General features: G+C 41.4%; 1 protein-coding gene across 1 annotated transcript; it reads right to left on the bottom strand.

Annotated features, from left to right (window-relative positions):
* NMUR2 (neuromedin U receptor 2) lies at positions 1-13,932 on the bottom strand. The gene is made up of 4 exons (XM_081851584.1): positions 12,942-13,932; positions 4,715-4,799; positions 2,923-3,048; positions 1-1,046 (listed from the first exon to the last, which is right to left on the bottom strand). Exons 1-4 carry the CDS (start codon positions 13,665-13,667, stop codon positions 787-789), a joined length of 1,197 nt encoding a protein of 398 aa, XP_081707710.1. The 5' UTR covers positions 13,668-13,932; the 3' UTR covers positions 1-786.
* Between the last annotated feature and the right edge of the window lie 344 nt (positions 13,933-14,276).

A 14,276-nucleotide genomic window follows, 5' to 3' on the forward strand; every position in this document is an offset into this window, starting at 1 on the left:
TGACTGGACTTAACTGTCCAGGGGGTCTTTTACCTTTTTTCTATTCAATCTTTCTTCTAGCAGTCTCTAACCTCTCTGGATGCTGGTGCTACTTGATCTTAATAGCTCCATGGCATGAGTTACCTCATGATGCCTTTTCCCTGGGAATTAACTGAAGCACCAGAAGTTGCAGAAGCTGGCTACCGGGTGTCTGAGACTGGTGCTCTTGCTGGTTTTGTTTTTAAAGGAACAGCTTCCTTTTATTTATTCATTCCTTTCTTAAAAAACACACTCACTTTCTGCACTGATTTCTTTAAAAGGAAAAATAACAGTGAACAACTGTCAAAGACATGGTAGGTGCCTCCTCTAGCTTCTTACACTTACAGGAAAGCCCAGATGAGGCCATAAGAGGACTTTCTGGAAGTATAGATACCCGGGAAGGCTGTAGAATGAACACGAACAGAAAGACAATTTGTAGGGTGAAAGGGTCTCCCCAAAGCCCCCTGTCTCCTCAAAAGGAAGTGTAATTTCTATTTCTCCTCACATCTCCCACATGGGCCTCATCCTTCAGCATCCAAGAAGGTGCCCTTATGCACGAGCATCTCCTGCACAGCTGGGAAACCATGTGGCTGGGCCTGATTGTGTAGCCTCGCCCACGAAACGAGCCCTGCTCCTCCTGGCACCGTGCCAATTTCAAAGGAAATAAACACACGCTTGGGTCATTCATATGATCTTTCAGCTGTGCAAGAGCTGGTCATGGATAAGTAGCTCCCGTGCGGCTGGGAGGACATCCAAAGGTCACATTAGTCACAGACCGCCAGACAGGTGAGAGCTGCAGACAGACGACCTCTGCGGATATGGATGGCTTCTTTCTTCTGCAGACCCTGCAACATTGAGTTCCCCAAGCATGAAGATGCTCCGCTGGGATGGGAGGCGACTGGTAGTGTGTCTGGGGTGCCAGTGTTTGCACTGAGGAAAGATGACACTCAGGAAAGCCATCCTAAAACGCCTGGACAGCAAATTGTAGATTATAGGGTTAACAGCAGAACTCAGATAGAAGAAAATGCCTAGGAGAGGGGAAACAGCAGAAAGAAACAGGGAGACAACTTGTGAGCTATAGCTTAACTGGCTGACAGGAACAAGGTTAGTCTTATCAGGTGGTGCATTTACAGCCCCTGTTTCTGCCTAATTAAAGGCAATGTTTTTCAGATATATTAGCTGCACTTGTTCTCCAAGACAAAAATTATTGCAGTGCTGTCAAAGAGATTACAGTGCTCTAGTCTGAATACAAAGCAGTTAAGGGAAAGGAGCTGTTATGTTCAAAGCTTGTAAGAAAATGATCTGCTACACCTTGGGACCAACCTAAATTACCACATGACAGCTGATAGCAAACCTGTGTCTTTCAAAGATAGGTCTGCCTAATTATATATAAATTAAGGAGTGTGTGTGTGTGATTTAAAGCTGGAGTGGGGAAACTTCAAGAGCCGCCTTTCCTTCTGAGCAACCTCCCCACCCCCCTCTCATATGCCAGCAATGACTGGGGCCAGAGGCAAAAGTGCGAGGAGCAATGAATGCTATGTTACACACAGCACTCTATCCTCCATTCAGACAAGCAAGAAGCACGAACAGGGTTCATCTGTCATGGTTGTGGTGTATCTGGTATTCAGCCATCATAATGGATTTCCACTAAATACTAGAGTTGCTTGGCTGGTGGTTATTGAACCCTATGTATTTGCATTGTGTCTGTAGCAGTAATAGAATTAGGTGCTTATAAACCCTTAGACCTACAACAAGAATTTCTATCATCTATCATCTATCTATATCTATCTATCATCTATCATCTATCATCTATCTATCTATCTATCATCTATATCTATCGATCTATCGATCTATCGATCTATCGATCTATCGATCTATCGATCTATCTATCATTTCTTCCTTGTACTTTCTAATGAGATTCCTTGCTTGGCTGAGAAATCAGCAAAGAGAACGTCTATATTAGAGATGGTCTAGTAGCAATAATAATGGGTTTTGCTTATTTTATGAGTAAAAATGCTGAGTGTGGGTCACGATGGCCTTAAGAAGTCATGCTTTTCTTAAAGATACAGGTCCAAGCAACTAGCATTGTGGCACCTTTGCACCTTCTCTGTTTTCTGAACCTTAGCACAGATTTATATTATGGTCTTTAAGTCACATCTAAGCTATCAAGGACGGAGGGAGAGGGAGAGTATTTGTATTGATTTGCAATATAATGCTTCCCCCACCTACAATAGCACAGGAGCACAGACTTTGGAGGAAGAAAGGCTGGAACCTTCATCCAGTAGTGGACAGTGGAGTGGTGGCAATCATCAGAGGTGGGCTTAGGGCAGCATGACCTGTTCTGCTGCACTGAGCATGGAGCATGAGCAATGGATAGAGCAAAATGGAAGACAAGAGATGGGGCAAGGACTGAATTTTGACCTCGCACAGGGCGCTGCGGAAATTTGAAAGACCAAAGTCCGCCCTGACTTCAGTCACCTGCATCACTTCTGCATACCAGGATAGCCCATTGCAAATGCACCAGAGGAGCCAATTCTGTGCTCCTGTTAGTGCATTTGCACTGCACCAACCCTGCCACCACACCACCTCTCTGCCCTGGTATGCAGCAGCAACACGGGTGACCAGAGGTCAGGTGAGCACCCCACTTCACCCCACTGTCTGCTACTGCCTTTTGCCTGACCCACGGCCCTTTGTAGTGTGGAAGGGAGGAAGAAAACACATTTTCATTCAGCAGTTGATGTTCACTGGAGAACATTCTTTCCAAGTCTCAGTTTATTGAATGATAGTTTTCATTGGTTTATCAGAGGGTCATTTTATGTCATTCTGACTCAACATAACCATCAGAGTTTTCTTTTGGGATGCTTTGCTTGTGCTGAACAAACTGTGAGACAAAGAGAAAGTTACCTGACACCACATGGATTAAGTTGAACATATTGGCAAGAGGTTCTGTCCAGTTTACGACAAAGCTGTAGAAGAGTCGGTCTGTGTGGAACGGAGCCCAGCATATGCCAAAAACGATTACTAGGACAACTGTCAGAGAGAGAAGAATGAGGGAAGAGCAAGACATATAGGCTGCTATTTTACTGCATCAAACCAGGTGATTCAAGAAAGCAAATGAATACTTCAGATAGCTTCCCACTTTAATCAAACAGAAATATCACCCCCTCCCCCATTTTTAACATTTACTTTCCTCTTTTCTGTTTTGCTCATACAAGATGAAATTAGCTTACAATAAAAGTTTGATTCTACACTGATATCAGGCTTCAGTGTGTCATTGATATATAATTTAAATCAGTGTGTTATTTTACCAGTGGAAATAAATACTTTACTGGTTCTTATTGAACATTCTACTTAGAATAAGTGAACTCTAGACAAGCCATTGCCAGTGCAAATTTGGATGGGGCTGTATAAACTGAAGGTCTGACACTGCTTCTCATGGGACATTTTATTATTTTATCAGAGGAATGGGCAAATCTGTCAATTTTGGTCTCTCGCCGTTCTTTTTCTTCTCTTTTTGGTAATACTAAGTTCAGTTATCCACATTCCCACATCAGCTTGTGATTTAAAAAGAACTCATCATGAAAATTCATCAGCATGTTAGGCAAATTTATCTTAGTATGAACATTTCCCCTAACATAATGCACTTTGGATATTGTTTTCACAAATATATGCCTTTTATGCATACTTTACCATCCTGCGTGCTTTTATGTACATATCACTTAGCTGCAGGATGACAGCATATTGTTTTGGGAAGTGTGAATCACATTTAAGTGGAAACGGAATTAAGATTCTGCCCCATCCCTATTTTAGCATCTGCCACATAATGTAACTACGAGATGCAAGACTCTCTCAGGACTCCTGTATCTGTTGGTGAGCTTGGCCTACATGTAGATTTGAAAAAAAAATAGTTGTGTGCCTGCATAGACACCAGATCTATCTCACCCACAGGTGCAAGAGTCCTAAAGGAGTCTTGCCTCTAATGGTATCAAGACGGACACATGCATAATGCTTTCCAGTTGTATTCATTGGTTGTAAGTCACTTTGGGTTGCCTTGGGCAAGATATAGTGGCACTATTGTTGCTGTTGCTAAAGTAATAATTATTCATGTGTGAAAGAGGTTAAAATTGCTTTGTACAGTTCTTTGTGGCTGTAATTGCATGGAAGCTTCCAAGTCCTTTTTCAAAATTAATCACAAGCAGAAGTGGAAAGTCCTGGTTCAGGGCAACCCAATGCACATCTACTAAGCCAGGGATTGTCAGCCTGGTCCCTACCACCCACTAGTGGGCATTTCAGGATTCTAGGTGGGCGGTAGGGGGTTCTACAGCACAAGCTGAATCTTCCTTCCATCGAGCACTGGTGGGCGGTAAGGAAATTTTACCATCAAGAAAGATACATTAGTTGGTATAAACAGGTTGACTACCCTTGTACTAAACAATGAACCTCATTGAATTTGATGGGACTTACTCCCTGGTTAGTAGTACAGGCTTGGTTCCTGAAATACACTGCACATACATACTCTGCATCTCTGATTAAAAGTGCAGAGACACAGTGCATATAGGGATTGCCATGTTTGACTGCCATCTGGGAAATGTCCCCGGGAAATAGGGACGTCTGGTAACCTTATCCTAAATTAGATTATTGTACATTGGCCTGCCTCACATTCATTCATAATGCAAAGCACAAATTTGTTACTTACATAACATCTTAGTGACAGACTTTCTGGATGGTCTTTTAACATTAATTCCCATTTCATCTACTTCCAAAGAACAGTCTCCTCTCAGCTGGTAATTGGAGAAGAAAAAGTCAGGAAACATTGCTGTAGGAATGGATCTAACAACATCAGTGAAAATCAGCCTGTCCTGGAAAAACTGGTGGAAAGTATTGTTAAAGATAAAACAACATATAGAAAAACAAGCATGACCACATTTGGAATACTGTGTAGTGTACAGTTAAGATCGCCTGTAGTGTACAGTTAAGAATATTGCAGAGATAATCAGACATTGTTGGACTTCAGTTTCCATTATTCCTGACTATTGGTTCTGCTAGCAGGGGCTGATTGAACTTACAGTGCAGCAACATCTGGAGGCACTAAGTTAGCAACTCCTAGAATTGTAGAGTTGGAAGGGACCCTAAGCGTCATCTTCTAGCCCAACCCTCTGCAATGCAGGCATCTCAGCTAAATCATGCATGACAGATGGCCATTCAACCTCTGGTTAAAAATCTTCATGGAACGAGAGTCCACCACCTGTCATGGGAGTCTGTTCCACTGTTGAACAGCTCTTACTTTCAGAAAGTTCTTCCGATGGAATCTTGTCCAGTCCACAACATGCACAAATGTCCAGTTCTGCAACATGTACAACCAAGAAAATAGGGGTGTTCCACCCATATAGCAAGCATGCTGAAGGCTCATGGCAACATTAAATTTGAACTCCTTTGCTTGCCAGAACCACTGATGTTATATATATGGAGTTTAGTTTGTTTCTTTGTTTTTAATCCATGGACATCAGCTTGGCACCAGAAATGGGGAGTGGGTGGGTTCTTTGGTAACCCTGTCTGTGTATTCATCAGCTCTGGAGCTTTCAAAAGAAAGGACATCATGTATTGATGTAAGCCATACTATTTCTTGCCTAGGCTACCATTGATTTGCAGTGAAATAAAGCTTGTTAAGAAAGCTACCCTTTTAATTACTAAAGTGCTGTCAAAAAGTCTTAGAAAGAGAGAGAACTCTGAACGCCAGGAGAAACAGAGAAGCCAAGAAAGCCTTTTTCTGGTACTTTGCAAATGACTGTCAGTGAACTGGGATTTTCACCTCCTCCAGCAGTTCATTAGCTCAGAAAGAACCAGAGGTTTATTGTGCCAATTTGTGCTCTCCACCCCTAGCGTCACACAGAATCTTATTAACAGGATAAAGACAATGAACTCAGGGAAAGGGGCATCGCATGTGTAGAACGTGCAAAAGTATTCAAAATCACTCAGACCAACAGCTGAAAGCCAAGTAAAGCAAAAACAACACCCCCAAATTGATAAGGAATAGAAGAAGGGAGAGCAATAAGAAGCACCATATCAAATATATTCTAAAACTGCATGTAAGAAGAATGACAATGTTCCATGAACACGAACTTCCTACCAAGGATGTGAGCTCTAATTCCATTGGGGTGTTCCAATCCCACATGTGATCAGAATCATTTGAGAGTGAGAGGAGGGGTGAGCAGGCTAGCTCTCCCCTGCCCATTACCATATGCATCACCTTACTGAGTCAAAAGCAACCATCTTCAGTCGGAAGCCCATTCGTCTCAAGGTTCTAAATCATGCAAGGTCCTAAGTCTACAGGACTGGGGGGGGGGGGGAGGCTCCCCAATTCAGGAATTATGCCTCTGGTTCATGAAGGGTGCTGGCAATAGGGGGCAGAAATAGCAGATTCATCCCTGCAAGATAGATTCCAATGTCTGAATGGAGCTTTAGTTTCAGGAGTTAGCTAAATGCAATAAAATTTACAGAACCGGAAAAACTAATATCCCCTGCTTCCCATAATCCTCTTATTGATGTGGTGGCAAGTAATTTTTGAAAATGAAAATAAAATTCACTTTATACTGCCACAATGGGTTGGGTCCAGACTATGTTACTTGGACTGAGGGTTCTACTGAAGTTATTGTGAAGTTAGTCATGACTAATAGGAACTGAATGCTATTAAATTAGCCTGGATTCAACTCCAGCCAAAGAAAAGCAAAAAATGAAAAGGTTTAGCTCAATTCTGAATTTAATGGCAAGAGATTATGGTTTGAACAAGTTCAGATTGCTGTTTAAATTATTATTTCTTTAGCTGAATGAGACGCATTATAAGAAAGTGTGAAAATCCCTGTCCAAGATCCTGTATGCATTTTATTTTCTGGTGAATGGATTGCGGAGGCATCTGTTCTGTGCTTTTTAAACTTCATTTCTTTCCAATACAGAAAGATGTACTTACACTTAACCTTTTCCATGGTGCTTGAAAAAATGAGTGTATAGCAGGGGGTGGTGGAGGACACAAAGGAGATCTGAGTGGGGAAAAATCCATCCTAGAATATCTTGCCTCTATGTCCAGAGAAGTGGACACGGAGCAATGGTTCCAAACTACAAGAAAAAAGATTCCACCTAAACATTAGGAGGAACTTCCTGACAGTGAGAGCTGTTCGACAGTGGAATTTGCTGCCAAGGAGTGTGGTGGAGTCTCCTTCTTTGGAGGTCTTTAAGCAGAGGCTTGACAACCATATGTCAGGAGTGCTCTGATGGTGTTTCCTGCTTGGCAGGGGGTTGGACTCGATGGCCCTTGTGGTCTCTTCCAACTCTATGATTCTATGATTCTATGATTCTATGATTCTAAACCTCTGGTGAAAAGTGGGGTACAAACATGCATGGGCAAATAGAATTTATTTATTCTTATTGTTCATTTGTTATTTTAATTTCTATCCTGTCTCTCTTATGTATATCACCACCAAAAGCTGCTGAGAACAGCAACATTGCAATACAGAAGTTTGATTTGATTTTAAATCAGTTTTATATTTCCAATGGGCCTTAAACCTGGTCTTAACCATGTTTCTATGCACCACTGATTGTGGGTTGTAGCTAGACTCAGTTTAACTAATGAAGGTGGTAATCCAGAACGGGAGAGAGGAAAACCAAAGGAAAACGAACCATCATTTGCCAATGCCTTGCTGGGCTCATGCTACTTCCTGGTACAGTTGTATCATGTGCACCCTGATATTCGCCACTTAGAAATTCTAACCCCCTCCCCAATGGATCTCAGACATTGGCAAGGGAAGGGTGACTGAGGTTTCTGCCACAGCAGAGAGAAGGCCACATATCTTCTTCCAAGGTCAGACCAAGGTGTCTACCCTCAGAAGTGGTATTCTAAAACATTCTTCAGGACACCTTCCCAGGGACCATTGTAGGACCAGTCTTGACCCAACCCTATGACTGGTATAAGATCCATATCAGCGCTCCACGACTGCAATATTCATCACAACTAATTTTATTCTGAATCATACCGACCATGTAGCTGTGATCTATTACAAAACCGAATCAAATTTAAACATATGCTCAAATCCTACCTAATACCTACGAGAATACTTGAGCAAAAACAAGGTGCAATAGAAAGACATTTATTAGCTATTACTAATGGTGATTAATTACTAATCAGATGGCAAGGTATTCTTACTGAGTTTTGCAATAAGTGTTTTTAATTAATAGCTTGGAATGCAAAACGTTCTGTAGCTTTTAGAAAGCAGGCAGCTGGATCTAATAGGCAGAATACTGTAAAGTAAAGCTGCACTTTCAAAAAATGGCTAAAAAGAAGTGTAGATAAGCCTCTTGTCTGGAAGCACAATATAGGTTTCCCATGATTTCTGTGGGCTCTGTCTTTGTCTCCACCTGCTTTATGCTATTAGATTTATTGCTCATAAAAGCTCTTGTATGAGCTTTTAAGCTGTGGTCAATATGAAATCATTTCTGTCATTTATCAACTCATCACAGTCTTCCAGTGTTTAATATACTCAAAATTCATTTCTGTTTGGTAATATATTTTTACTGCTTTAACATGCAAAGCAACTAATGGCTGCTATTTTTGCTACATGATTCAGTGGCTGGCCTTTTCTGCCTGAAAGTTTTTTTTTCACCCCAGCAAAAGCCATGGAGTATTTATTGTGGTAGCATGGCAATAAACTTGAAAAATGCTCCATAGGAAAAATTATCTTTTTGCCTACATATTTATTAAATAAAAACATAGTCCCATATTGCAATTAACCTTCAGGCATTTGTGAACACTATATGACTTTTTTATTATTACTCTGCATTCCTTGCAGCAAAACTCTTGGGATTTATAATATTCACAGTTTAAAACTGCCATCATGTCACTAGCTGAATAAAGTCGCATGAAGCGGGTGGGATTCCAACGATTGTACACTTACACTTAAGGGTGCAATCTTAAAACATACCTACTGCTATGAACATATTGGGACTTCCATGGAATTGCAGTGTAAATTGACTATTTCTGAGGTCTGAAACAAATTGACTTGGATTTCAGTTTCATGAGTTGCATCAGATATATCTTTGTAGTTACAATGTGTACCATCTCATGGAAATCACTAATGCGCTTAGGGGTCATCCAGATGACCTATTTACTGGGCAAAGCTTATGTAAGGGTTAGAATAAATCTGGTAGTGATTGGCAGAGCAGAATGGGGCAGGGCAGTGTTGCTCACCTGGTTTCCCAGTGTGGGGGTCACTGCTGGTAACTGAGAGGGAGAGAGGTCAGGGCAAGGTGAGGAAGCAGGGATGCAATGGAGGTACAGCAGAATAAGTATTGGATTGGCTCTGCCACTGTGCCAGCACCAAACTGACCGCTCTGCTGTCACACCCCTTCCCATATCCCTATCAGATACCAGTAAAAAGGTAAAGGGACCCCTGACCATTAGGTCCAGTCACGGACGACTCTGGGGTTGTGGCCCTCATCTCACAGTAGCAACCTCTATTTTGGGAAGACAGGTGAGCAACGCCATACCACCCGGCTCTGCCCCACCGACTGCTACTGGTTATATTCTGATTTCTTTGCCAGGAGGATATAAAAAATGAGCATGCATCCTGATTTGCTTGTAGGGTGTTTATGCATGTTTCTGTTAGTCATTTGTTCAACTCACACTTTTCAATGCATTTTCCCATTGGTAGCAAATGGCATGAGTGTATTGATCAATAACAGAATAATCAAGGAAATGGCAACCAGCCCTAATCCTGTTACAAAATGTCCTGGGATATCAATGTAGCTGATTAGCAAAAGTTCTAAATACATAACTCATGCCTTCTTCCTTCCCTATAAGTTTACTGAGATTGTCAGCATCACTTTGTTTTTCTGCCAGTGGAGGAAAATAACTCATTTGCAATTAGTTTCTAAATGATTGAGAGCTGTATGTTGAAAGGCTTTCTGTCCCCCCCCCCAACCTCCGCTAATTAATGGAAGCATTGTGCGTTGAATGCTAGAGCATGCTGGTGGGGAATGAATGATTACTAGGGATAGACAAATCTGTCCATTTTGGTTTCTCTCAGTTTCTCATTTTTCAAATCTTAAGTTCAGTTCTCCACATTTACACATCAGTGTGAGGTTGGGGTTTTTTTAAGTCCTCATGAAAATCAGTCGGCATTTTATTGCCAGTTTCTCTGAATATACACAATTTTGCATGTTGTTTTTTTTGCCTAATATGCACATTTTTGCAAATTTCCCCACATAGAAAGTATTTTTTGTGCATTATATTCTCTAATCAACACATTTTTATGGACACTTTACCTCAGCACAGTGTTTCTCAAACTTTGGTCGCCACATGTTGTTGGTCTACAGCTCTGACCACTGGTCCTGCTAGCTAGGGATGCCTTAGTATAAGCATTTTCGTACAAATTATTTTGTGTAAAATCATGATTCTATGATTCATTGGAGTCCCCATGACTGCTATTTAAAGAACAAAAATCAGGCTGACACATAGCATCTCATTTAGCTTGGCTCTCTCCAAATCACCAAAGGGGAAAACCCCCAGCCCTAACTTCTAGTGGACATGGGGGAAGAAAGTTGTGTAAGGTTACTTCATTTTTCCCCCAACCTGGAATACAAATTGCTGCGCCTACCACAAATATTCCGTTTTTTTCCTGGGCATAACTGTAAAATCAGGTAGCTCGGGTCAGAATCTTCCATAACTCAACTAGAACATGACTATTACAGAAGAGGCTGGGTCAACAAGGGGAAATCTGTCACTTTCAGTTTCTTGTTTTCCCATTCTTCAATTCAGTTCTCCACATTCCCATATCATTTTGCATTTTTGCTTTAACCAAATATCCTCATGTGAATTCGCACACAGATCGTGTTATCTGTGTGCCGCCTTTCCACAGTTCAAACTATGCTCAAGGTGGCTTGCAACATGAAAAAAAACAATCACAAAATTACAAATGTAACAAAAGTAGTCATAAACAATAAATAAAACACCAAAAATATAAAATGAAACTGAACAACTTCCATATAAATCACAAGATCCAAAAATAAAGATACAAGAAAACCAACAGCAACAACCCTCCCCTCAGTAATTCCCCCCCAGCCTCAGATCTTACAGCCTCCCCTAATATGCACGTTTCTGCACAGCAGTTTTCTGTAACATAATGCATTTTTGCATGCTCTTTAGAATCATAGAATTATAGAATTGGAAGGGGCCTGGAACACCATTCACGGATATATGCATTTTTGTGCACATTGCTTGCCTGGAGAATCTGCATTGCAAAATCAAGAGAAGTGCATTTTTTTCTGCTTCACTTTATGTATTGTTTCACAAAGTGTGAATCAGATAAGTTCACCTTAAATGCAAACTGAACTGAGCTTCTAACCCATCCCTACTCTCAGCCGAGCTTTTAAAGCTTTCAGGGTTCTTGCAGGTTAAATAAATCCTACTTTCCCACTAAGGTTTCAGGATCTCTTCTCTTCTTTGCATTCAAATCCTCACAACTAGAGAGAAAGAGAGAAGCTTGTTGTGAAACAGAACATAATGGACACAAATATGGTGCTAGGGTGTGTGTGTGTGTGTGGGAGAGAGAGAGAGAGAGAGAGAGAGAGAGAAACGTCGCACTCTATGTGATTATCTCAGTCCACAATCAAAGTGTTATCTTCTCTTTCTGAATGAAATGGCATATTTTCCTGTTCCACACAGAACAGGTCAAGATGAAAGCATGTGCAGAATGAATTTGATGCTGGACATGCAAGGAAAACAATACTTTTATACATAATAGGATTAATCCCTACTTACGTGCACCTTAATCTTACAGAACCAGCATCAACACAAAAGGTGACGTTTAGATCAATGATTCCACTGCTATTGCCTTTTGTGAATGAAGCCAGAAGAATGTATCATAATGGAAGAGCATACGCCATAAAGAATAAAGCATCTGTATATAAAAGGCTGAAATGGTAAGCAAAATCCTTTTCAAATCATCCAAAAAGCTCCTAACTGTGGATTTGGTGTAAGGTTTGACCTACTGGGTTTTTCCTGTAACACAATAAGTGACTTCATTTTAAATGGATTATTATCTGAAAAGTGTCTGATGCTGTTATAAAACACCAAGACAGCCTTATGGTGGGTTTTGATTAAGCAATTTCTGTAGGATCCCTTTGAAAGAATAACTTCCTGCCTGTATGAGGGCAGAGGGAATCATTTTGTGGTTAGTAATCAAACAGTAAAGAAGGAGAGTGATTGATAATGCAAACTTAGCAGACCCATTCTGGTTTGTTTACTCAGCTCAGGTATTCCTTTTTCTAGCATCCATGCCAGTTGTTTTATTATTAGCCCATAGATGCTCTTCTCCCTACCTTCTTGAAAAGTGCACATGTGAAATTGCATCGTACAGTGATGTGGTATGCTTGTGTGATCTCATTCATAGGCAATATTGAGTTCAGTGGGACTTCTTTCTGAATAAGCCTGTTTAAGATTAGGCTATAAGAAAAAGATGAAAAGTACTAAATATTCCTAGACTGATTGCACTTTTATTCTTAATCAACATGCACTGGCTAAATGTTGATTAAAAAAGCAAACTTACATGTGGATCCTTTTGCAAATGTGAAAAAGGGTGAGGATGAAATAGGAGTTGCAAGAGTGCTGGAAGAAGATATGTCTGTGATTTTTAAAAGTCATAAATAGGTCGGGTAGATGGGTTTCCATTAATTATTGGGCAATGAATGGTTATGGGAAGTGAATGTCCAAAGCATTACTTCCACATGGCAGAATCTAAACTTCTGTTGCATTGCCAGAAAGATAATGGTAAGCCACTAGAGGCTCAATTTTAAACAGTTTAAAGTACAGGATGAGATGATTTAAGATGAGATGGATCATTAAAGAAAGTTACACAAAAAGAGAGTGCAGGACTCACTTTCATCCCCATCAGGCAGTAGAGCACACTGATGACACTCATTGGCAGCACGTAAAAGAGGAAGGAGCTTAACTGGATGATACAGTTGTAGATCCACATGGGCTGAACCACAGCACACGTTGCTGAGCCGGGGACTTCTGTGTGATTTGGGAAATACTGCAGTACGATGCCGTGGGTGCTGGTGTTGGGAAGAGAGAAGAGGACAGATAGGAGCCACAGGGCAATGATGATCCTCAAAGCGCGCCGCCTGGTGCTCTTCAGCTTGGCTCGGAAGGGGTGCATGATGGCCACGTACCGCTCTATGCTGACTGTGGTGACGTTCAGGATGGAGGCGAAACACACTGTCTCAAAGAGAGCCGTCTTGAAATAGCACCCAGCCAATCCAAACAAGAAGGGGTAGTTGCTCCACATTTCGTAGACTTCCAAGGGCATCCCACAGAGCAGGACCAGCAGGTCGGAAATGGCAAGGCTGAAGAGATAGTAGTTAGTGGGCGTTTTCATGTTGCGGTGCCTGAGAATCACCAGGCACACTAAAAGGTTGCCCGACACTCCAACCAGGAAAATCGAAGCATATATCCAAGTCATAGGCAGGAACAAATGGCTCCGTCTGGGTCCATATAAAAAGGTAAGATAGTCCTCAGTGCTGTTTAGGTATCTTCTAATCAGTGGCTCCACTTCATCTTCTGTTTGGTAGACACCTGAAGATATGTTTGTGATCCAATCCATTGCGGGTATAGTGGATGAAGAATCCCTTTCCAGGCTCCAGACTGACCTAGATTGTCCAAGATTTTCTTGTTTCAGATGGCTCACTTTTCCAAGTAAAAATGGGACAGAACAGAACAGAGAGATAGAGCAATAGAGAAAAAGAGAGAAATTATGGGGAGAAGGTCTGGGGGGAGGAGAGAGAGAGAGAGAGAGAGAGAGAGAGAGAGAGAGAGAGAGAGAGAGAGTCCTTTCAGACTCAAAAGCATAAAGGCACTGAGAGAAAAGAAGTGTGTGTGTGTATATGTATATACAGATATGTGTATATGTCTGCCTTGACTATTTTAACTGTTCACTTGTGAAGAGTCCCTTCGATAGCAAGCTCCTCCCTTCTCCCAGATACTCATTGGCTGGCTACGTGAATCAAATGACATGTTGATCGAGCTGGTCTTTGCTTTCCTGACAGTTACAGTCACTGAGCTGGGAGTAAAGGTGGAGGGAAAGAAGATAAGAAGACTAGAGCATTGAATCTGAAAGCTTTGGTGTAAGGCCACCTGTAAAATTCTTCACCTTGTTAGAGGCTAAGTGTCCCTGTGGGAGGGGGTGCAGGCTGTGTGCTGCAATCAGAAGTTC

This window comes from Podarcis erhardii (assembly GCF_964252035.2).
Source record: "Podarcis erhardii genome assembly, chromosome: 2".
Taxonomy (NCBI): Eukaryota; Metazoa; Chordata; class Lepidosauria; order Squamata; family Lacertidae; genus Podarcis; species Podarcis erhardii.